At 43.3% G+C, this 25,630-nt stretch overlaps 1 protein-coding gene across 12 annotated transcripts; it reads left to right on the forward strand.

Annotated features, from left to right (window-relative positions):
• The first annotated feature begins 8,592 nt into the window (after positions 1 to 8,592).
• On the forward strand, positions 8,593 to 24,594 carry brdt (bromodomain, testis-specific). Of its 12 annotated transcripts, none has more exons than XM_014123079.2 (22): positions 8,932 to 9,292; positions 10,371 to 10,494; positions 13,849 to 14,148; positions 15,153 to 15,290; positions 15,416 to 15,560; positions 15,744 to 15,874; positions 16,096 to 16,461; positions 16,602 to 16,730; positions 16,875 to 17,105; positions 17,186 to 17,373; positions 17,552 to 17,850; positions 17,988 to 18,107; positions 18,700 to 18,834; positions 19,991 to 20,043; positions 20,200 to 20,362; positions 20,733 to 21,116; positions 21,414 to 21,487; positions 21,792 to 21,912; positions 22,027 to 22,127; positions 22,253 to 22,443; positions 22,625 to 22,901; positions 23,019 to 24,594. In XM_014123079.2, exons 3-22 carry the CDS (start codon positions 13,948 to 13,950, stop codon positions 23,085 to 23,087), a joined length of 3,516 nt encoding a protein of 1,171 aa, XP_013978554.2. In that variant the 5' UTR covers positions 8,932 to 9,292; positions 10,371 to 10,494; positions 13,849 to 13,947; the 3' UTR covers positions 23,088 to 24,594. The 12 variants fall into 12 exon arrangements, with proteins under 12 accessions (XP_013978555.2, XP_013978560.2, XP_013978554.2 ...); XM_045687709.1 differs by having other exon boundaries at positions 10,374 to 10,494; XM_014123080.2 differs by lacking the exons at positions 8,932 to 9,292; positions 10,371 to 10,494 and adding an exon at positions 8,593 to 8,902.
• The last annotated feature ends 1,036 nt before the right edge of the window (positions 24,595 to 25,630 follow it).

Raw genomic sequence — 25,630 nt, forward strand, 5'->3', positions numbered from 1 at the left:
TGTGTGATCACGCTCTCCGTAGCCAATGTTTAAAAAATATATATATTTAACCTTTATTTAACTAGGCAAGTCAGATGTGAGCAATACCATTAAACAGGTCAGCTGTATTACCAGGACTTTTACTCAGAGATTTTGCGGAACAACTGTCAAGTGTCTTCACTGACATTTTCAACCTCTACCTGACCGAGTCTGTAATACCGACATGTTTCAAGCAGACCACCATAGTCCTTGTGCCAAAGAAAGAGAAGGTAACCTGGCTAAATGACTACCGCCCCGTAGCACTCACGTCGGTAGCCAAGAAGTGCTTTGAAAGGCTGGTCATGGCTCACGTCAACACCATCATTCCGGAAACCCTGACCCACTCCAATTCGCATACTGCCCAAACAGATCCACAGATGACACAATCCCAATCGCACTCCACACTGCTCTTAACCTGAACACGGGGGCCCTTCAGGGGTGCGGCTTAGTCCCCTCCTGTACTCCCTGTTCACCCTCAACTGCGTGGCCAAGCAGAACTTCAACACCATCATTAAGTTTGCTGACGACACAACAGTGGTTGGCCTGATCACCGACAACGATGAGACAGCCTATAGGAGGTCAGAGACCTGGCAGTGTGGTGCCAGGAAAACAACCTCTCCCATTACGTGAGCAAGACAAAGGAGATGATTGTGGACTACAGGAAAAGGAGGGCCAAAAGCCCCCATTCACATCGACAGGGCTGTAGTGGAGCGGGTCGAGAGTTTCAAGTTCCGTGGTGTCCACATCACCAACAAACTATCATGGTCTAAACACACCAAGAAAGTTGTGAAGTGGGCACGACAACGCTGTTCCCCCATCAGGAGACTGAAAAGATTGGCATGGGTCCCCAGATCTTCAAAAGATTCTACAGCTGCACCATCGAGAGAATCCTGACTATTTACATTGCCCCCCCCCCCCCCATTATTTTTACACTGCTTTTATTATCTATGCATAATCACTTTAACCCTACCTATATGTACAAACTACTAACCTGTATCCCCGCACATTGACTCGGTACCAGTACACCTGGTATATAGCCTCGTTAATGTTATTTTAGTGTTACTTTTTATTTTATTTTCTATTTTCATTTATTTAGTAAATATTTTCTTAACTTATTCTTGAACTGCATTGTTGGTTAAGGGTTTGTAAGTAAGTATTTTATGGTAAGGTCTACACCTTTTGTATTCGTTGCAAGTGACAAATAAAATGTTATTTGATTTTTGATGACTCCTTTGATGGGTGCTCTACTCCGAAGCTCAAAACACAAAACTTACGTTGTCCAGATTCTTTTCAGGCCGACTGCAATCTTCCTTTGCTCTTCAGAAATAGAATTAATCAAAATAATACCACTCCTGGTCACTCTGGCAGACTGCACTTTTCCAAGCGCATACTTCACAATTTTTGACACCTCAAACGGGTTTCCCACATATGCATCCATTCTCAACAAACGCATACCAACGAGAAGTTATTCATTATCATTTACACACGTATGCTCCATTCCAATTTTAGACAATTTCCTTTTTGTTCAAGTTTTTGATATTACTGTTGTCCATTCAGAACATTAGTCTTCATAAAATGTACTTGACGCGCTGCTTAATTTAAGCACAGCATCCACTTCCTCCATCTTCCCCCTCATCACTGTCTCCCGGCAGAATCAGAGCCTTCGCTCCTCGATTACCTCTGACCCTTGTCATAAAGATGTGAGGAGAGGACAGAGGAGAGGAGGCGAGCAAAACAAATTGAGATTCTCCCCATATGTTTGGCATATAATGAATTACAAGGAGTTGGAATGATAGCACAAACAGACTGGCACTCAGGCTTACCATATCCCTCCTACCATGACAGAACACTATTAGAGAAGTTTGAAACCTAATCATCTACTCTTCGACCACACCTTACCAGTGTTGGGGAATAGTAAAATTACTAGTTGAACTACATGTAGTTAACTACATTTTGTAATATCTGATGGCAGTTGAACTAAATTCAAATATTGGTAATGTTACCAGTAGTTTATTATTTTTTGTCATGCAGTGGTGTAGCAAACTACTGGAACTACACAGTACTTTTTTTTGCAAAAAGTAAAGAAAATATTCTCAATAAGCCGGATGTGGAGGTTCCTGGGCTGGTGTGATTACACATGGTCTGTGGTTGTGAGGCCAGTTGGACGTACTCCCAAATTCTCTAAAATGACGTTGGAGGCAGCTTATGGTAGAAAAATTAACATAACATTTTCTGACAACAGCTCTAGTGAACATCCCTGTAGTCAGCATGGCAATTCCATGCTCCCTCAACTTGAGACATCTGGGGCATTGTCTTGTGACAAAACTGCACATTAAAGAGTGGCCTTTTATTGTCCCCAGCACAAGTGGCACCTGTGTAATGATCATGCTTTTTAATATGCCACACCTGTCAGGTGGATCAATTATCTTGACAAAGGAGAAATGCTCACTAACAGGGATGTAAATACAGTGCCTTCGGAAAGTATTCAGGCCCCTTGACTTTTTCCACATTTTGTTAGGTTGCAGCATTATTCTAAAATGTATTTTTTTTTTAAGTATTCTTCTCATCAATCTACATACAATACATACCCCATAATGATAAAGAAAAAACTGGGTTTTAGACATTTTTGTGCATATATTAAAAACCAAAAATTTGAAATATTACATTTACATAAGTATTCAGACCCTTTTCTCAGTACTTTGATAAAGAACCTTTGGCAATAATTACAGCCGCGTATCTTCTTGGGTATGACGCTACAAGCTTAGCAGACTTGTATTTGCGGAGTTTCTCTCATTCTTCTCTGCAGACTCTCTCAAGCTCTGTCAGGTTGGACGGGGAGTGTTGCTGCACAGCTATTTTCAGGTTCAAGTCCAGGCTCTTCCTGGGCCACTCAAGGACATTCAGAGACTTGTCCCGAAGCCACTCCTGTGTTGTCTTGGCTGTGTGCTAGGGTTGTTGTCCTGTTGGAAGGTGAACCGTCGCTCCAGTCTGAGGTCCTGAGTGCTGTGGAGCAGGTTTTCATCAAGGAGCTCTTGATGTACTTTGCCCCGTTCATCTTTGCCTCGATCTTGACTAGTCTCCCAGTCCCTGCCACTGAAAAACACCCCCATAGTATGATGCTGCCACCACCATGCTTCACCGTAGGGATGGTGCCAGGTTTCCTCCAGATTTGATGCTTGGCATTCAGGCCAAAGAGTTGAATCTTGGTTTCATCAGACCAGAAAATCTTGTTTCTCATGGTCTGAGATTCTTTAGGTGCCTTTTCACAAACTTCAAGTGAGCTGTCTTGTACCTTTTACTGAGGAGTGGCTTCCGTCTGGCCACGTTACCATAAAGGTCTGATTGGTAGAGTGCTGCAGAAATGGTTGTCCTTCTGGAAGGTTCTCCCATCTCCACAGAGGAACTCTGGAGCTCTGTCAGAGTGACCATCGGGTTCTTGGTCACCTCCATGACCAAGGTCCTTCTCCCCCGATTGCTCAGTTTGACCGGGTGGCCAGCTCTAGGAAGAGTCTTGGCTGGTTCCAAACTTCTTCCATTTAAGAATGATGGAGTCCACTGTGTTCTTGGGGACCTTCAGTGCTGCAGACATTTTTCGGTACCGTTCCCCAGATCTGTGCCTCGACACAATCCTGTCTCGGAGCTCTACGGACAATTCCTTCGACCTCATGGTTTTTGCGCTGCCATGCACTGTCAACTGTGGGACCTTTTATAGACACGTGTGTGCCTTTTTCAAATCATGTCCAATCAATTGAATTTACCACAGGTGGACTCCAATCAAGTTGTAGAAACATCTAAAGGATGATCAGTGGAAACAGGATGCACCTGAGCTCAATTTCAAGTCTCATAGCAAAGGGTCTGAACACTTACGTAAATAAGGTATTTCTAAAAACCTGTTTTTCGCTTTGTCATTGTGGGGTATTTTGTGTAGATTGCTGAGGATTTAATTTTTTTTTAATCCATTTTAGAATAACTCTGTAACATAGCAAAATGTGGAAAAGTCAAGGGGTCTGAATACTTTCCGACGGCACTATAAATGTGTTTACAACATTTTAGATAAATAAGCTTTCGATGGTGCAGCTGTAGAACTTTTTGAGGATCTGGGGACCCATGCCAAATCTTTTCAGTCTCCTGATGTGGGAATGGCGTTGTCGTGCCCTCTTCACAACTTTCTTGGTGTATTTGGACCATGAAAGTTTGTTGGTGATGTGGACACCACGGAACTTGAAACTCTCGACCCGCTCCACTACAGCCCTGTCGATGTTAATGGGGGCGTGTTTGGCCCTCCTTTTCCTGTAGTCCACGATCGTCTCCTTTGTCTTGCTCACATTGAGAGGGAGGCTGTTGTCCTGGCACCACACTCCCTATAGGCTGTCAGTGATCAGGCCTACCACCGTTATGTCGTCAGCAAACTTAATGATGGTGTTGGACTTGTGCTTGGCCACGCAGTCGTGGGTGAACAGGGAGTACAGCTGGGGTCTAAGCACGCACCCCTGAGGGGCCCCCGTGTTGAGGATCAGCGTGACAAATGTGTTGTTTCCTACCCTTACCACCTGGGGGCGGCCCGTCAGGAAGTCCAGGATCCTGTTGCAGGTGGAGGTGTTTAGTCCCAGGGTCCTTAGCTTAGTGATGAGCTTTGTTGGCACTATGGTGTTGAACGCTGAGCTGTAGTCAATGAACAGCATTCTCATATAGGGTTTCCTTTTGTCCAAGTGGGAAAGGGCAGTGTGGAGTGTGATTGGGATTGCGTCATCTGTGGATCTGTTGGTGATGCAGTGGTGGAGAAAGTACTCAATTGTCATACTTGAGTAAAGGTTAAGATACCTTAATAGAAAATGACTCAAGAAAAAGTGAAAGTCACGCAGTAAAATACTACTTGAGTAAGTCTAAATGTATTTAGTTTTAAATATACTTAAGTATCAAAAGTAAATGGAATTGCTCAAATGTACTTAGGTAACAAAAGTAAAAGTATAAAGCCATTTTCTCATTTTTTATTTTTGTTTCTTTTTCTGACAGATAGCCAGGGGAACACTCCAACACTCAGACATATTTACAAACAAAGCATTTGTGTTTAGTGAGTCTGTCAGATCAGAGGCAGTAGGGATGACCATAGATGTTCTTTTGATAAGTGTGTGAATTGGACAATTTTTGGGGTGTCAGGGAAAATGTATGGAGCAAAAAGTACATTATTTTCTTTAGGAATGTAGTGATGTATAAGTAAAAGTTGGCAAAAATATAAATAATAAAGTAAAGTACAGATACCCCAAAAAACTTCTTAAGTAAAAATACTTTAAAGTACTACTTAAGTACTTTATCCCCACTGTGGCGTGGTATGCAAATTGGAGTGGGTTTAGGGTTTCCGGGATGATGGTGTTGATGTGAGCCATGACCACCCTTTCAAAGCACTTCATGGCTACCGATGTGAGTGCTACGGGGCAGTCATTTAGGCAGTTTACCTTCGCTTTCTTGGGCACAGGGTCTATGGTGGTCTGCTTGAAACATGTAGGTATTACAGACTCAGTCAGGTGAAGACACATGCCAGTTGGCCCGCGCATGCTCTGAGTATACGTCCTGGTAATCCTTCTGGCCCCGTGGCCTTGTGAATGTTGACCTTTTTAAAGATCTTGCTCACATCGGCTACGGAGAGTGTGATCACACAGTCGTATTGAAAATCTGGGGCTCTCGTGCATGCTTCAGTGTTGCTTGCCTCGAATGCATAAAAAGGCATTTAGCGTCATTGGGCATCTCGTGGCTGGGTTTCTCTTTGTAGTCCGCAATAGTTTGCAAGGCCTGCCACACCGGACGAGCATCAGAGCCGGCGTAGTAGGATTCAATCTTAGTCCTGTATTGACGCTTTGCCTGTTTGATGGTTCGTCTGAGGGCATAGAGGGATTTCTTATAAGCGTTAGGATTAGTGTCCTTGAAAGCGTCAGCTCTAGCCTTTAGCTCGGTGCGGATGTTGCCTGTAATCCATAGCTTCTGGTTGGGATATGTACGTACAGTTACTGTGGGGACGACGTCGTCGGTGCACTTATTGATGAAGCCGGTGACTGAGGTGGTATACTCCTCAATGCCATTGGATGAATCCCGAAACATATTCCAGTCTGTGCTAGCAAAACAGTCCTGTAGTGTAACCGATGTGAAATAGCTAGCTAGTTAGCGGGGTGCGCGCTAATAGCGTTTCAATCGGTGACGTCACTCGCTCTAGAGACCTTGAAGTAGTTGTTCCCCTTGCTCTGCAAGGGCCGTGGCTTTTGTGGAGTGATGGGTAACGATGCTTCGTGGGAGGCAGTTGTTGATGTGTGCAGAGGGTCCCTGATTCAAGCCCAGGTAGGGGCGAGGAGAGGGACGGAAGCTACACTGTTACATTGGTGCCGTGACCCGGATCACTGGTTGCTGCGGAAAAGGGGGGTGAGTGTAACCAATGTGAAATGGCTAGCTAGTTAGCGGGGTGCGCGCTAGTAGCGTTTCAATCAGTGACGTCACTCGCTCTGAGACCTTGAAGAAGTTGTTCCCCTTGCTCTGCAAGGACCGTGGATTTTGTGGAGCGATGGGTAACGATGCTTCGTGGGAGGCAGTTGTTGATGTGTGCAGAGGGTCCCTGGTTTGAGCCCAGGTAGGGGCGAGGAGAGGGACGGAAGCTACACTGTTACAGTAGCATAGCATCCGCATCATCTGAGCACTTCCTTATTGAGCGAGTCACTGGTACTTCCTGCTTTAGTTTTGCTTCTAAGCAGGAATCAGGAGGATAGAATTATGGTCAGATTTTCCAAATGGAGGGCAACGGAGAGCTTTATACGCGCCTCTGTGTGTGAAGTAAAGGTGGTCTAGAGTTTTTTTCCTCTGGTTTAACACGTAGCATGCTGGTAGAAATTAGGTAAAATGGATTTAAGTTTGCCTGCATTAAAGTCCCCGGCCACTAGGAGCGCAGCTTCTGGATGAGCATTTTCTTGTTTTCTTATGGCCTTATAGAGCTCTTTGAGTGCGGTCTTAGTGCCAGCATCAGTTTGTGGTGGTAAATAGACAGCTACGAAAAATATAGCTATAAACTCTCTTGGTAGATAGTGTGGTCTACAGCTTATCATGAGGTACTCTGCCTCAGGCGAGCAATACCTCGAGACTGCCTTAATATTAGACATGCGCACCAGCTGTTATTGACAAATAGACACACCCCCCCACCCCTCGTCTTACCAGACGTAGATGTTCTGTCCTACCGAAGCACGGAAAATCCAGCCAACTGTATATTATGTCGTCATTCAGCCACGACTCGGTGAAACAAGATATTACAGTTTTTAATATCCCGTTGGTAAGATAGTCTCGAACGAAGCTCATCCAGTTTATTCTCCAGTGATTGCACGTTGGCTAATAGAACGGATGGTAGAGGCGGGTTACCAACTCGCTGACGAATTCTGAAAAGGCACCCTGATCTCCGCCCCCTGTATTTCCTTATTTTCTTCATGCGAATGACTGGGATTTTGGCCTTGTCTGGGAGTAACATTATATCCTTTGCGTCCGACTCATTAAATAAATAATCCTCGTCCAGTTCGAGGTGAGTAATCTCTGTTCTGATATCCAGAAGCTTGTTTCGGTCATAAGAAACAGTAGTATCAGCATTATGTACCAAATAAGTTACAAACAATGCGAAAAAACAGGCAAAATAGCACAATTGGTTAGGTGTCCGTAAAACGTCAGCCATCCCCTCCAGCGCCATTCTTCCTGGGACCATATGTGTACACAATTGTGAGTATAGACAGTATGGACAGCACAGGAGGTTGGTGACACCTTATTTTTTGGGAGAACTCGCTCGTGGTAATGGATGGAGCGGAATAAGTGAAAAGGTATCAAATACATCAAACACATGGGTTCCATGTGTTTGATGTCATTCCATTGACTGTTCCAGCCATTATTATGAGCCGTCCTCCAGTCTGCAGCTTCCCCTGATGGACAGTATATGAATAGAAATGTTATGTACAGCAGTAGTTATATAGGATGTGCCTTGACTAGAAAACAGTATATACATATAAAGTGGGTAAAACAGTACGTAAACATTATTAAAGTGACCAGTGTTCAATGTCTATATACATAGGGCAGCAGTCTCTAAGGTGCAGGGTAGAGTACCGTGTTGTAGCCGGCTAGTAACAGTAAATTCTTCTAGTGTAAAGTAATTGGTAAACAATATTTTCAGAGTAGCCTCCCCAACACTACACCTTACCACTGGTTGGGGTTGGGTTGCACCACTGAGCTCAAATCAATTCTGTATCAGCTGAGCCAACAACAAGGCTAGACATGACGTTAGGTAAAGCCAAATCAAAGGCACTCGTTCGATATAAAGTTGTTTTTGACGAAAATTAAAACGTGTCAGTTTGTCACTTTCACGAGGTTGGAGAAATAACATGTTCAACTATTTAAGACATTGGCACGAATATAGGTTGTGCCTTTAGATTTCGAGAAAATGTACAACTAAGGAAGAATTGTTCAATTATCTTATTGACATATCAAACGGCAAACCCCGGATTGGTCTGTTTGGCAAGAATTCCCGGAAGTCTCGCGATGTTGGCTTCGAAACTGTGATAGTTCTCAGCTGAACTACCAACACCGCTTGGCTGTACGCTTTCTTTGGGACAGGCACCATATCGATGAAACAGCGACTAGAAACACATTTGTGTATAATGTTCGCAAGAAATGTGTTGTTTAGCGGCAATTTTCATTCTTACACATCAATGGAAGGTTCTAGAATGGTCATGTGATGTCGTTTGACCAGTTATGTTGCATTTTGAAAAATACCCTGCTTTTCCGTGTTTGTTTTTTTTACGAGTGCCTTCTCTAATTTTCAAACTATCTAGGGTACTACATCGAAAAAGAGGACGCGGATGTCAGTGAGCTCAAGGTGAACCGATGTTTGATAACAATATCTAGGATATTTTTATTTAGTAAAACCAAATCCTCTCTCACGCTTGTGAGGAAATCAAGGACTGAATGTATCACGTGAGCTGGTTTGACCAATCACCGCTTGAGTTCTGAACTGAAGTGTATAAATATGAGGCGGTTGCCCATAGAGACGTCCGCCATTGAAGACTCGTTTTCAATGTACTTGATATTGGTAAAACCGTGTGTTGTTTTTTTATATTATTTGTTAGCAAACTAAAAACAGCAACATTTTTATCCACCGCATCATCGGCGACAGTTTCATTTGGCATCCTTCAAGCAGAACACGGTCGGCAAAGAACGTCTCTCAGTTCGGCAGTAATAACAATCTTGTTGTGCCAGAGACGGAAAGGTAAACGTGAAAAGAGGTCAGGGATATATAACGTTAACACATTGCATTTAATCAGCTGGTTACTTTCTGTGTATCTCCTTATAACGTTGATATGGAAGGCTTGTGTGTGTGGCGGAGCTGTTTCAAGTTTGAGCGGTTGGCCTCCTTTTTGTGTGGGCCCTTGACACGGAAATCGTTTCCTGTCACCATTTTGTTACGTAAAGCTAACTAGCATTGCTAACAAGCTATAACTAACGTTAGCCGACCAAGATTCGCTTGTCACATTCACTGCGAAATCTGAGCCATGTTCAGGATTCAAACTTTAGCGACAAGGTAGAATTTCATATTTGTTGGCTGGGCGAAGCTTTCGTTTTTTGGTACGAAAGTCACGTTGTAAATTATCTCACGCGCTAGCCACCACATTTCGGTCCAACCACGTTGATTGCGTCATGCAAGCATGGAGTTGACCAATAATGCTCACAAACTATAGCTCACTAACGTTTGTTACCTTCAACAATGTAACATTTGACGAACGTTAGCTAGCTAGTCTGAAACGTGTTGTAGCTGACTAAGGTTAGCTAGCTATGTACAGTAGGGGTAAAGTTCTCCGTTACTGCGACGGATTTCCGTCATTCATTCTGAAGAGGTCGTTTTTTTCAGTGTAGATCTGCAATAACATTATCGGGGGGGCTGGTTTGGAGACGACTGTCTAATACCAACAGGAGCACGTCTGTTCTACAAAATGTATTACAAAACGTCTCAAATTTGATTTGGTCTGTTACGCTGTGTGGACTGAACTGGCATGCATGATTTCTGCTGACATTCCCATATTCAGATGAAGGGAATTAATTAAATAGTTTTAACGCGCACCAACGCGGTGCTTAACTCACACAGCGGTGTGTAAGAGCCAGTAAATGCTTGGACCGAAAATGTGGTCGGAGCACGCAGAGGCCTAACGTTAATTTAACTCCATACTGCTTTGCCGTGTGCCGCTCAAATGGTGTAACAATGCGGAGGGCTCAGTATAGCTCCGCATTGACATGATTTGGTTGATGGTAGTAGGCGAGAGGTCCTGTATAAACACCAACTTCCTTCACAGCAGCACTGCTCTGCGAAGGCCAAGAAGTATGCTGCACAGCCAGTGCAGACGAAGGAATACCCACGTAGCGCCTTGATCAGTGTCATTGCATTCTGGAACGTCAGAAGTACATTCATTTCCAATGGTACGTTGGATTTATCGAACGTATGCATCACTGTATGGGTCGATTTCTTGACAGAAATGGAAGGATAAGGTGAATGTTGAACTTTTGTAGCACACATCCAGATGATGCTGCGTACCACTTAGTGCAATAATGTTGGTGTGATCAAGGTTTTAAACGCATCTCAAATGTATTTATTTTTTTACCTTTATTTAACTAGGCATGTCAGTTAAGAACAAATTCTTATTTTCAGTGATGGCCTAGGAACACTGGGTTAACTGCCTTGTTCAGGGGCAGAAAGACAGATTTTTACCTTGTCTGCTCAGGGATTCAATCTTGCAACCTTCCAGTTACTAGTCCAAAGCTCTAACCACTAGGCTATCTGCTGCCCAATCTCAATTGTTGTTGAGATCTGATATCTTGTGCAAGATGAGACGTGGGCAAGTATCATAGGCCTATCTTCAATCACATTTCTTAAATCCTTTTGGGATACATTTCAGCTGAACTTGGAGGACAATTGGGGCTGACTACTTACAAAAAGCGTGCTTCTGACAAAGTTACAAAAATAAATCGCCATGTTAGACTGAAGGATATACGGTAATTTTGTCAAATTCAAGGCTCTTCATGCTCATTGGTTGCTCATTCAGAATATTTTCAGGTACTTCACTCTCCCGTTTTTAAGTCTCCCTTCCTAACTGTTTTACATTCCTCCTGAGAGCTGAGACCAACCTGCAATGTATCGTTGGGCAAATATTCCCACATTTTCATAACATTCATGTTAACGCTTGTTTCTGTGTCACCAAATGTTGCATGAGGCAAGAGTAGGCTAGGTGCGTTTCAATTAGCTTGTTTGGTTACGCAGGAGTGTAGTACTGTTGTAGCGCACCCGCCTTTTCTCACAATGGTTCTCCTTTAGTAAAGTACGATCAAAGCTGAATCAATGTCTTGGAAGATCAAGTAAATGATTCTACATAACATAACCAAATATAATAGCAGTGTTACTGTTTACACCACCTAATTTCTTAAGATTTTAGGATGGTTAGCTCAATAGTCCCCCAAAAGTTAATGTTGGCTACACTGACCTGCAAAATCATCCTGTTATCCTGCATTTGGGTATTTTAAATGCGCAACAGAGCTCTTAAATTAGCAATGGCATCTTAAAAGTGCAATGACAAAAATAATACTTTTTAGAGTGCATAATGAATTATAATATAGACTATGCGTTGTCCAAATGATTTTATTGGTCACATATTTAGCAGATGTTATTGCCGCTGTCTGAAATGCTTGTGTTCCTAGCTCCAACAGTATAGTAGTATCTAACAATAAACACATCTAAAATAATGGAATTAAGAAATATATATATATATATATATATAACACTTTTATTGGGCCTGTTTCTGGAGGTGGAAATCATTATTCATTAATTTATATATGTATGTATGTGTGTGTCTAAAAAGCTCAGTTCTGGTGACCAGAACTGAGCTTTTTAGACATCCCAAGGATTCTGATAGCACGGACCCTGGCCTGATGCCAACTATTTGCTTCCATGTCTACCAGTAGAGGGCAGTCAGAAATTACAGTGATGCATTGTTTCTCGTGGCTGTGGTAACTAGTGACAACCCTGGTCAGAGTAAACAACTGCATGTTTAAATAATAAAATGCACCTATACATCCATCACTTCTCACATGTAATGCACACATTCATCTGTAACGTTAGGTTCTCCTAGTAAATAAACATGCATGATATTGTTTTTCTTTCTATTCAGTCCAAGGCTTAAGTTTTGCTCCCCCCCCCCCAAAAAAAATTTTTTGTTCAGTATTAGCTGCATGTATTTTTTTTTCATAACATACTACTTAATTATATAACATTAGGTAACGTTAATTGTAAACAAATTTTAGTCTTGTTATGATTTGTATTTTCTAATGTTTATTTTTAATGTTCATTTTACAATGTTTTGTATGTCCTTGGGAGTGCAAATTATAGTTTCTTTGTAAAAATACAATGTATTTATTGAAAGAAAATAAACTGCCTAGAAATATCAACATAACTTGTAATGTAAATTCTTTGATTTGGGTATGGGCAAAAGTCAAATCTCATTGAATGTGTACCCTTTTTGGAAGATTGCAATATTCTTTATGGGGTAAGTGGGTAACAAAGGCATGCATCTGTGCCAGCACAAATGTTTTTTTGTGAACTGTTAGGTACCTAGTTTGGTTTGTAAGGCTGTGAATGACACTAAACGTTCCCTGCCTACAAGTCTATTGGAGGTGTTTTTCAAATTTGAGTGAAACGTTGAAAACGGTCGACTGATTGGGCATTTCCCAGAGAAATTGGGCCTATAGTTTACTGTATAATGGACAGTGTAGTTTGTTCATATGCATGTTATGTAATTCATATCTTTGGTAATGTTGAATAATTTATGGCTTAAAGTTTGTTATTCCAAACATTCATAAAATACCTAAGGGTTGGGTTGAATAATTATAAAGATATGATTTTCCTAGAATATTACATTGATACTGTGATGCAGAACCTTCGTGACTATTCAGTTTTTTTCTGTGATGTGAATAGGCCTAATGCTTTTCATAAAGTGTTGATGCCTAGAATGTTGCTACTTATGAGTGTAACTAATTGTCAAAAATGTTTGACTGAAAACCTGGATGCTTACAAGTTCATCAGTTGGCATGGCGCTTTGTAGAGTCAATTGATACGCCCATACTTTTCATAAAACCATTTGGTTGGATGGTAGAGGAGAGCACTGCTTACAGAGGGGCTTTGCTGTGGTTTCCGATGGGAGAATTCGTAAAAAATATCTGCGGTTTTATTTGTCAAGCGATGTTTCTCTGACATGAGGTAAGCAAATTTGGAGCTTTAGATGCCACATTGGACATCAGAATTGTAATGTTTCCTGTAGCCCACAATGCACAGGTCCAGTAGATGGCAGTAGAAACCAGTTCTGAATATCATAGGATTAATTGGTTGTTTTTTGTAGTTATGTTTTGTGCTCAATTTTATTTAGCAAAACCCTTGTCAGTAAAACCTTTTTTTCCCCCCTGCACAAAAACGCCACATCAATCTGCCTGTATGGCACCGTCTATGGACATACTGGTGTACGATATAGCAGTGACGGGTTTACGTATTGGGCTTTCAGAGCCCTCTTGATATTTATGCAGATGGCATTTTCATGGCTGTGTTTTTTTAATTGTGGCCAAAGCCTTACTATCTTAATAAAACAGTCAATCCAGCAACTTCATCTCCATGGCAGTGTGATTCTGCTCTGGATATTGTACCAGGGGATCAAAAGGGGTTTTGTCACTATTATTGTACAGTTATCTATAGAGAAATGCCCAGCCATGCTGAAAACCACCCCTCTCTTTCAGTAGTCTTGGAGGAAGATGTGTGATGAGAGCTGAGCTACGGAAAATAAGTGTCGTTCTCAACTGCTACCCTGTGTCCACCGCGCTTTGGACTGCATCGCGATGACAGACGCCAAATACCCTTCTGTGTCCAGGGTGGGAGGCGTGAACCCTCCTCCGCCGAAGTTCAACAACCCAAAGAAACCCGGTCGCCAAACCAACCAGCTGCAGTACCTGGAGAAGGTGGTGGTCAAGGCCCTGTGGAGACACAACTTCTCCTGGCCTTTCAGAACGCCTGTTGATGCTGTCGGACTGCACATTCCAGTGAGTCTCACTTTTTTTGTTACTCGCAATTACTTTTATATATGGTTGTTTTTCCCTACTAAACTATACTAAACACAAATATAAACACAATTTCAATGAGTTATAGTTCATATAAGGAAATCAGTCAATTTAAATAAATTCATTAGGTCCTAATCTATGGATTTCACATGATTGGGCAGGGCCGAAGCCAGAGGTGGGCCTGGGATGAGCCAGGCCCACCCACTGGGCAGCCAGGGCCAGGCAATCAAAATTAGTTTTCCACACAAAAGGGCTTTATTATAGACGGAAATACTCCTCAGTTTCATCAGCTGTCCTGGTGACTGGTCTCAGACTATCCCGTAGGTGATTAAGCCAGATGTGGAGGTCCTGGGCTGGTGTGTTTATGCATGGTCTACAGTTTTGAGGCCAGTTGGACGCACTGACAAATTCTTTTAAAATGACGTTGGAGGCTGCTTATGGTAGAGAAATTAACATAAAATTCTCTTTCGGCAGCTCTGGGGGACATTCCTGCCGTCAGTATGCCAATTGCACTCTCCCTCAAAAAGTCCCCTCAACTCTGGTGTGTGACAAAACTGCACATTTTAGAGTGGCCTTTTAATGTCCCCAGCACAAGGTGCACCTGTGGAATGATCATGCTATTTAATAATCTTCTTGATATGCCACACCTGTCAGGTGGATGGATTATCTTGGCAAAGGAGAAATGCTTACTAACAGGGATGTAACCAAATTTGTGCACTATTATTATTTATTAAATAAGCTTTTTGTGCTTATGGAACATTTCTGGGATTTTTTTAAATTTCAGCTCATGAAACATACGACCACTTTACATGTTCCGTTTTATATTTTTGTTAAGTATAAGTTGAATGCACTGACTGTAAGTTGCTCTAGTTAAGTGTCTGCTAAATGGCTAAAATTGTACTTGTTTATTTTTAATTTCCTCCATCCTTCCTCCACCTTAATAATCTTATCTTTTGTATTTGTTTTCCCATTATTTTCTATTTTAGGATTACTATACAATTATCAAGACGCCAATGGACTTGAGCACCATCAAGAAGCGTCTTCAGAATAATTATTACTGCAAGGCGTTGGAATGCATACAGGACTTCAACAAACTCTTCACCAACTGCTATGTATATAATCGGGTAAGGGAAAAAAGTTAACATTTCATAATCATATTGTATTAATTTGCCACGCACCAATAGTGTAGGCCTACATGGTCTCCTATTGAATGACAGAATGCACAATAATCGGGATTACATTTTTCCAGCCTGGAGATGACATAGTTCTGATGGCCCAAGCCTTGGAGAAGATCTTCCTACAGAGAGTGGCTGAGATGCCCCAGGAAGAGACTGAGATATCTGCCATCACAACCAAGACACCAGTGAAGGGTGGGAGGAAGTCCTCCTCTGCTAGTAGGCTACACAGCTGCTCCAGCTGCTTAATCTTGCACATAAATTGTATGCGTCCCAAATGGGTGGCACCCTATTCCCTTTATAGTGACTACTTTCAACCAGGGCCATAGAGCTCCATACTATCTATTATATACTCCTAGGAGTACACGCTGCCTTCTAAATGTCCTATGTTCTTCTGTGTAGGTGTGGTGAAGCTGAGGCCCCAGTCCCCTGTGTCTGAGGTGGTGTTCCAGCAGACAGTGACAGTCATCCCTCCTGAGGCCCTCCACACCGTCCCCCCTGCTGCCCAGCTCTCCTCACACATAGCAGCCAAAGTCAGTACCTCTTCACAATTACCTCAGTGTGTACTGTGTATATATTTTGACAGCAACTTTAACCTCTATTCCACTTATACATTCCACATAAACATCACTTTTGTAGTTTCCAGAATACTTTGTAACATATATATTGTGCAACCTCTGTTTAGTCTGTAGTTTGATTGCATTTCCACCCTTCTCAGATAACACCCAGCCCTGTTGTATTCATATCGTTTCAGATCAAGAAGGGTGTGAAGAGAAAAGCAGACACCACCACGCCGACAGCCTCTGCTCCGATCACCAGCTGCGAGTCGTCCCCCGTCATTGATGGCTCGACGGCCTGTAAGCTGTTCTCCAGGCGGGGCAGCGGTCGGCCCATCAAACCCCCCAGAAAAGACCTGCCGGACTCTCCCCAGCACCACCAGAGCAAGAAGAGGAAGCTCTCTGATCAGCTCCGCTTCTGTAACTGCATCCTGAAGGAGATGTTCACCAAGAGGCACGTGGCTTACGCCTGGCCCTTCTATAAGCCGGTGGATACGGAGGCCCTGGGTCTACGCGACTACCACGACATCATCAAGCAGCCCATGGACCTGGGCACCATACGGGTTAGATAGCCGTGTTACACTAAACTTGTTGAACAAGAGGCTAGTTAGTGTCTGCCAAGGTTACTTTGGTCTAGCTGTATCTTGTTCCTTGATCTCTCTCACTATTATGAAGATGACAGTATTTGCGTGTTTTCTCACAGAAAAAAATGGACGAACGTGAGTACATGGATGCCCAGGAGTTTGCTGCTGATTTCAGACTCATGTTTTCCAACTGTTACAAATACAACCCACCCACCCACGAAGTTGTTATTATGGCAAGAAAACTCCAGGTATGATTGCCCTTGGTTTCAGCCAGTCCAGTCCCTAGAAGTTGTCTAAATAAATTGCGATGGAATAACGAAAGTGCAACATGAATGAATATAGATGGTTGGTGAGAAGTTTTGACTAGATGACTTGTGGCCCCTACCCACCAGGATGTGTTTGAGGCACGCTGGCTGAAGCTTCCAGACGAGCCAGTGAGGAGTGCGGGTGATCCAGGTCACCACAGGGACAAGAAAGCGAGAGGCGATGGGCCTGAGCGCTCTTCCAGCACAGGCAGCAGTGACAGCGAGAGCTCCTCTGAATCGGAGTCCTCCTCTGGCACGGAGGAAGAGGAGGAGGAAGAGGAGGCCAGAGTTCTACGTCTGGCTAAACTAGAGGAACAGGTATGTTGTCATCTTACCTGGCCATGCTGACATTACTATTCTGTTACCTACTGCCATGTATCTAACTCTCTTCTTTTCAGTTGAAAGCGGTGCACGATCAGCTGCAGAAACTCACCCAGGAGCCCCTGCTCAAACCAAAGAAGAAAGAGAAATCAAAGGAGAGAAGAAAAAAGAAGGAAACGAGTAGTAGACCGAAGCAGGAAGAAGACCTGAGGAAGATCAAACCTAAAGTACAGCAGAGGGGCATCAATAAGGGCGCGTCTGCAGTGTAAGTGGCCAATCCTTGTTGATAAATTGCTCTAATTGTTTTCTAATCCCGATCCCCGGTGTAACTCCTTTTCTTCAGCCAATACACAGGATTACTGACTATTGTTGCCAATTTTACTTTGAAACTAACTTCCATTGTCCTACCAAGAGTTTTTTAATATCTTCTCACCCCTCTGTAGGCACGGCAAGAGGAGGAAGATGGCACTCCCAATGGTGCCCTACAAGTCTGATGAGGAAGAGGTGCCAGCGGTGCCCATGTCATACGGTGAGAAGAGGCAGCTGAGCCTGGACATCAACAAGCTTCCGGGGGACAAACTGGGCAAGGTGGTGAACATCATCCAGGCCAGGGAGGCCTCGCTCAGAAATGCCAACCCTGAGGAGATCGAGATCGACTTTGAGACCCTCAAGCCCTCCACCCTCAGGGCCCTGGAGAGCTTTGCCATGACCTGCCTCAGGAAACGGCCCAAGAAACACAACCGTGAGTAGTTGTAGTACACACCTTTTCTTTCTGAGCTTCCTTGCGGGTTGATCATTGCACTGTAGATCTCAGTACTGCTGACCAAGGACATTACCAGGCTCAAATGTCATTGTTATTTTCCATCTTCTTTCTTCCAGTGAATAAGCTGGTGAAAACCAAAGGACCAATACAGACTGTGAAGAAGCATGATGCAGAGAAACATCTCCAGAGTATTACTGAAGAAATGAGCTCACTCGAAAAGAAGAAAAAGACAACAAGTAAGTAAACAGTGAATCTGTGGTAGCAAGGACCAGGGCCATACAGTGTGTATCTATAGAGAGTTAGGCCAATGCGGTTGAACGTTCTGAGGGCGCCACTTTCTCCTCCATTGCTAAGTGATCACTCTTTTGCATTGTGTTTATTTCTGATAGTTTTCAAAACCTATGAAGATGTCCAGTGAAAGCAGATATGCAATTTGTTGACACTACAACACAGTAAAGACTTGAATACACATTACCCTGAATTCCCTGCTCTGTTTTGCTTGTTTACAGCGGGTCATTTCAAAGGGAACTGTTGTAGGCGCTCTAGTGTTGTTACATCACCAACATTTCAAGAATAAAGTTCTATATGGGCGCTAACATGGCGGCCGTTCTGAAAACCTGGCCTCTCGTATTTATATATGGACCTGTCAAGGACCAGTGTAGTGTGTCTGTGATCTAGGGGCCTTGTTGTCCTTAGAGTCAGGGAATATGGGTTCTTCTATGTTTTCTCTCTGCTGTCCAATAGTGAATAATTCAACTGTGCAGTGCTTGCCTCAGTCTTTCTCTCTGTTGTCCTATACATAAGTTGTCCCTCTCTGTTTTTCTCCAGATGGGCTCCCCAGGGCTCCTGCTGTCCCAGACCTGGCCCAGCCATCCCGTCTCCGTGAGGGCATCAGCTCTGACAGCTCCAGCAGCAGCAGTAGTAGTGATTCTAGCAATTCTGATAGCAGTGACTCTGATTCAGGTTAGCTGTTCTCCTCCGCACTAAGCACTTTCCTCCCTCCCCTACCTACCCACTCCCTTTCCCCACTCTCTACACATGGATTGAGTGAAAAAGATATGGCTTAAAACCCACTGGGACTCTCTAGCCCCTGTAGCACAGTAGAACTCAATCACCTTTTCACCTGCTGGCGAAACCAAAATACTTGAAGAAATATTGTTTTATTTTATTATTACGTACATTTAGTCTGTCTATATAGCCAACTCTGTCACACAAACCTCTTTCATCAGACTATTAGGGTGTTATATTTATGTTTGATAATGTTATTGTTTTGTTGTAGTTTCACAGAATTTATTTTACCTTTTGAAGACAAACTGTAGGTTAGGTTTGAAATGAGAACAGCCAGTCTTCTGTACAAAATGTCAATTATCCAACGGGCCCCAGACTGCTGTTGCATGGTGACAAGTTCTTAAAAACTGCCCATACAGACTAGCCACTAATTATAAGCCAGAGATCTTATTTTCACTCCTACCGGTAGCTATACATCTTTCGATAAACATAGCAAAAATCAGATGGGTAGGGCTAGAGAAGTACCAGGCAGTGTTACCATACTCTTCGCCCCCCTCATCTCACCCTCCATACTCTGTACCATTGCAGAGTCAAAGCTGGTCCTCATCACTATGATACAGTTTTGATTGTACTTCGATTTTTGTACTTTTTGTGTTGGGTTTTTGCATGATTTAGTATAGAGCAATATTAGCGTAAAACGCATACAATCTGATGTATTTAAAGTAATCAACAGCTTGTAACGTTAATACAGACCTTGATGGAGTAGGATTTCTGCTGCACTTATACATTTTGTAGCCAGTGCTAATGTTTTCTTGTTCTAGTTTAACCTACGTCTTGGTGGTCAACACCTAAAGGTTCAAATAAATACATTTTCATAGACAATTTGACATTTTACTGTTAACGATTTGTGATAAAAATGAAAAGAAAAACAACTTAAAGCCTACTAGACACTTAAGCTTTAGCTGAGAATGTGTATGAGAGTAGTGATTCCAGAGTAGGTCAGTGGAATTGTTTTGATATTACTTGAAGGTAAGTGAAGTAGATCTTCGTTTTTATTTTCCAGTTATCCTACAATGGGTAAATTTAAATTACTATTGTACCTGTCTTTCAGTGAAGAAAACCAATAAGAAAAGCAAAGGTTCTCCACACAAAGTCAAGACCAAGGTAAATCTGTAACATAGGCCCTGCTTCTTTTAAACTAGTGGACTAATTCACATGGTTATACGTTCACTTTTGTGATATTTGGATGAATATACTTGAAGGTTGGAACTACAGTGCATTGTCATTATAAATTGTAAGTCCTTTCCTTCTCATCTGAAGTCTAAAAATAAGAAATCTGAGAAGAAAGACTCATCGTCGGAGTCTTCTCTCCAGACCAGCCAGCCCCCGCCTGCCTCTCCACCCCCTGCAGCCGTCACTAAAGGCCAGTCTACACAGCAGTACCCAGCCCAGCCTCCTCTAGATCTGCTCATCTCACCCCCAGGTAATAAACGCTTGTTGCCTTCATATTCTGTGTGTTGTCTATAAAGGAGCTCAATGGACAACCATGTCAAGTTCTGTAACACTGTCCTTTAATGATTTAAAGGTGGTTGACACTGCTCTTCCAAAGTCCTTCGTGTCAGCCCTAGCTATGGAATGCAATTTATCCTGTAAACCAGCAGGTTTTAAGCCCATTGAAAGTCTCAGGCTGGACCGAGGATTGCATTGTTTGGGTTAGCGATTAAACAGCTGGAGTGCCAGGTTTCTCTGGGCAGTGGGGTGAAGTTTAGTTGATTTTAGCAAGGAAGTCAGATTGGGATGGAAGCCTTATCTTACTGTTGCTCTTGAATCTCCCTCTCCCCACTTGTCTTCAGCCTTACACAGCCGCCTGCCTCCGCAGCCTTCAAGACCTAGTTCCAAAGCAGCACCACTACCTCGCAAAAACATGGTGGCCCCCCAGCAGCTCACTGACAGTCAGCCCCAACAACAAGACCCCCTATCTGAGAGCCCTACTACCCCCTCCCTCACTCCCCCTTCTGCCTCCTCCTGTGACCCCTCCCTGACTCTAACTCTGCCCACAGACCCTCTCAGCACAACACCCACCCCCACACAAGAACCTCCTTCCAGCCTACGCTGTTTGCCCCAGCCCTCTCCCCTAGCACTCCTCACCTCTCCTCAGTGTCAATCACCAGGCCAGACACAGGAGGTGAAAACTGGGCCAGTTTATCTCAATCTACCTGATAGGGCACAACAGGAAGGTAAGATCTCTTCAGTCAGCTAAGCATCCCCCCTAGCTTGTAGCTGTTAGCATGTCCACTCGCCTGTGTGCTGCCTGCTTCTCAGCCCATAGCTGATCATGTCTGTGTGTCGTCTGTAGATGGTGTGTTTTGTCTCTTTGTTTGCAGTGTGTTATAGATGCCATGTCACCATCGCTGTAGCCTAGGGTGCATGTCTCATCCCACTCTGCTCCCCATCAACTGCTGCCTGCTTACATCCACAGTGTTGTTGTCTGTCTGGAGAATAATGCACTGCTTTGTTTTTCTCCTGTCCATCAGGTCTGTCTGCGCTGCTGTCCCCTCTGACCTCTCCTCCTGTAGGTTTACTACAGGCTGCTGGCAGCAGATATGAGGTATGCTCTCCTCTTCCTGTTGTTGATGGATGAATTGTGACGCTGGATTAAATCACTGTTTAAATGAATGTCTCTGTCCTTGGCATTTATTAATGTTGAAAGAGTTGGTTGGTAATTTTTGGGGGAAGGAAATTGGGTTAATATCGATACAAGTCTACCGTGTTCTTTTCCTTTTTGTTGCGATTTTAACTGTTTTTACTGGCCAAATCCTTAATGAGTGGAGACAGATTGTGTGAAATAGCATTGGCCTTAGCCCTGGGAGTGATAATGGAGGTTTAACACTGTAAATCTCACTTTGTGGTAGCAGCTGTACCCAGTGCTGTTGTCCCCTCTACAAGACAGCCCATTACAGCCTGTGAAGGATGACAGGAAGCCCTCGGAAGCACTGGAGGAGACTCCCTACAGGAAGCTGCAGAAACAGACTAGTAAGCACAACTGTGTGTGTGTGTGTGTGTGTGTGTGTACGCTGTGTAAATGTTTTCCTTCAGAATTTCTTCCAGAAATCTTTTAAATGGACTCTATTTACTCTGCCTCCCCAGATACCAGACACTCTGACAGTGTGTTTGATGGTGGCAACACCAGCCTCTCTCATCCAGCTAATAAAACCACTGCTGACGGGAAAAAAACGCCTGCCAAAAAGGTACGCAAATGTGATTGAAACTTAACACTACCATCGTCATTAATTACTTGAAATGCACTGTATGCATGCCCATAGATGCATTCATATTATTTGTGAAACTTAATTTGTGAAACTATCCTTGGTAGGATATTGTCCTGAAGAACGCAGACTCCTGGGCTAGTCTGAGGAAGATGTCTCTTTCCACTCCCTCTACGGTGAGGTCATCGAAGGAGAGCTTTGATAAGTTTCGCAGGGCAGCCATAGAGAAGGAGGAGAGAGAGAAAGCTCTGATTCTAAGGAGGATGCAGATGAAGGAGATGGCTTCTGGGAAGAGCAGGTATTATTCATCCATCCAGTCATAAACATATTTTCTTAATTTATTCTTTAGTCTTATCAGTTTCATGTCTTGTAGGAAATGCTGCCTCACCCAAAATCCTCACATAATGAGGTAGATCTCTATCAATATGTGAGTGATACTTGATGAGCTAGCTGACATTGTTGTGACTTTTTCTTTTCAGCCTGACTATGCCAGTATCGGTGCCAGTATCCGTGCCACCTAGAGCAGCAGAACCGGAGCCCCTGCCCTGTAGAACTCCAACCCCAGAGCCAGCAGAGATCCCCCTGCAGACAGAGGCCATCGCGGAGCCTCCGCCTCCTAAGGCTCCAGAGGCCCTGAGAGAGGAGCCTCCAGCCACTGCCCCAACCCCACCTCCGCCCCTCACTACTCAGACCTCTGTGGACAGGGAGAGGGAGATGGCCCGCAGGAGAGAACAGGAGCGACGCAGACGGGAGGCTGTACGTTCCTTTTATTCCTCTTCCATGTATTTTATTATGCCAGTCATTCTTCTGTTCTTTTATACAGTTGAATCCCAAACTGTGTAATCTCTTAACCTACCTCCTCTCCTTCCTCAGATGTCTGGTATCATTGACATGACCATGCAGAGTGACATCATGGCAACGTTTGAGAAGAACCTGGACTAAAATAAAATGGCAGCAGGCAGTGCAGCTTGTGACTGACTGATGTCTTCTGTTATTGGACAATAAATAAATGAGCATGGTGTTCCAGTAGACAGCACCCTAGGCTTCTTCTCCCTCCAGACACTGGCTGTCTGAACAGAGCGAGCTGCATCTAAATTAAGGAAACGGGTCATTGTTGCTTCCCAAATTACATTCCTACCCCCTATATAGTGCACTACTTTGGGCTCTGGTCAAAATGATTACATTACATAGGGAATAGGGTGCCATTTGGGACAGCATATTACTATCCTTACCAGGGGAAGCTTGTACTATACTATAGCAGCATCACATAACATAACCCCAGTACATTTTAGTATTGTCAACTGTAAGAAGATACTGTAAGATGTAAAATATTGATATTGCAACAAAAAAAACACAATGGACCATATATAGATGGCATTTGACTTTCCTTTTTTTACTCATGCTGGTGGTGGTTTTGTAAATATCTGCTGCACTGAAGTAATGCTTACCTCTTAGAGAGAAAGACTAAGTGAAAAGTTAGCAAAATGAAGCTGTTGAAAAAAATAAATGTTGAAAATAAGTTGTTTTTCCTCCAACACGTAGAGTCCTCTGTTCCTTTTCACCTAGGTTACTTCCCAAATGGCATCCTATTGCCTTTGTAGTGTATTACTTTTGACCAGGGCCCATAGGATCTTGTAAAAACTAGTGCACTGTATAGAGAATAGGGTGCCATTTGGGACACTACATGGTGAGTCGTCCTCCAATGACTGCAGTACACATCAACCGGTTCACACACTTCTTAACATTCCAACTCTTTGACTTGGCTGAAATGCATAACCTGACCTTTGTGTTTGCTACACTCCCAAATAGTAATACTATGTATATCCATGTACTGCACTGTATAGTTTCTCCAGTTATAGTTCTTATCTTCATATTTCATTCATCGTTACAATTCTGCACCTTTTTGTGGAAAAATCTTCAATATGATGCGCTGAATTTTACAATGCATGTCCTATTTGATTGACTTAAGTAAAAAATGTCTTTCTGTTCCAAACATATTTTTGTTTATCTGTATGAAATCATACTTAGTATTTTGTTACACGGAGGCTGAAGATGTGTCGATCTTTGCCAAAATGTCATTTCAAATGTGGGACTTATTTAAAACCATATACTTGTTTTGAGTTTCTGCTTGAAAAAGTTTAAGTGCCATGTATAGTGGTGTGCTTATAGCAAACTTTAGGCATTGATGATGCCTACATTGTTGGCTTTTTCTAATCAAGATCCAATCCTGACTAAATGTTTTGGGAGACATGTAAGACTTTGTTAATGTTTTTTTGATCCTATGGTTCTAGCTATTCTGCAGTTTTTTTCACTCTTTGACATGAACAGTAGCACTTTATTCTGTATCTTGTGGTATGAGTGAATGTCATACCATTTATAGAGAAAGAACTAATATACTTTTGAGAAGATCACACTCTAAAAGCTAAATCATAAAAAGATTTTCATTGAAGCACAGTGTTTTTTGTATTTGTTTATTTCTACACCGCCTCTGACGCTCGTCGGCTGTGGTAGGGCTTGAAAATGATTATGGACTACAAGGTGAAAGCCAGCCGCGAGCTAAATGCCTTTTATGCTCGCTTCGAGGCCAGCAACACTGAAGCATGCTTGAGAGAACCAGCTGTTCTGGATGACTGTGTGCTTACGATTTCGGTAGCTGATGTGAGCAAGACCTTTAAACAGGTCAGCATTCATAAAGCCGCGGGGCCAGACGGATTGCCAGGACGTGTACTCAAACCATGCGCAGACCAACTGGCAAGTGTTTTCACTGACATTTTCAACCTCTCTCTGACGGAGTCTCTAATGCCTACATGTTTCAAACAGACCACCATAGTCCCTGTGCCCAAGGAAACTAGGGTAATCTGCCTAAATGATTACTGCCTGTGATACGTCAGTAGCCATGAAGTGCTGGTCATGGCTCACATCAACAGCCTCCTCCCAGACACCCTAGACCCACCCCAATTTGCATACAGCCCCAATAGATCCACAGATGACGCAATCACATTCACACTGCTCTTTCCTACCTGGACAAAAGGAACACCTATGTGAGAATGCTGTTCATTGACTACAGCTCAGTGTTAAACACCATAGTGCCCACGAAGCTAATCAATAAACTAAGGACCCTGGGACTAAACACCTCCCTCTGCAACTGGATTTCCTGACGGGCCGCCTCCAGGTGGTAAGGGTAGGCAACATCATGTCTGCTACGCTGATCCTCAATGCTGGGTGCGCCTCGGGGGTGTGTGCTTAGTCCCCTCCTGTACTCCCTGTTCACCCATGACTGCGTGGCCAAACACGACTCCAACAGCATTAAGTTTGCTGACAACACGACAGGGCTGTAGTGGAGCAGGTCGAGAGTTTCGAGTTTCTTGGTGTCCACATCACCAATGAACTGTCATGGTCCAAACACACCAAGACAGTCGTGACGAGGGCACGACAACACCTTTACCCCCTCAGGAGACTGAAAATATTTGTCATGAATCCCCAGA

Source organism: Salmo salar, chromosome ssa10, assembly GCF_905237065.1.
Source record: "Salmo salar chromosome ssa10, Ssal_v3.1, whole genome shotgun sequence".
Classification (NCBI taxonomy): Eukaryota; Metazoa; Chordata; class Actinopteri; order Salmoniformes; family Salmonidae; genus Salmo; species Salmo salar.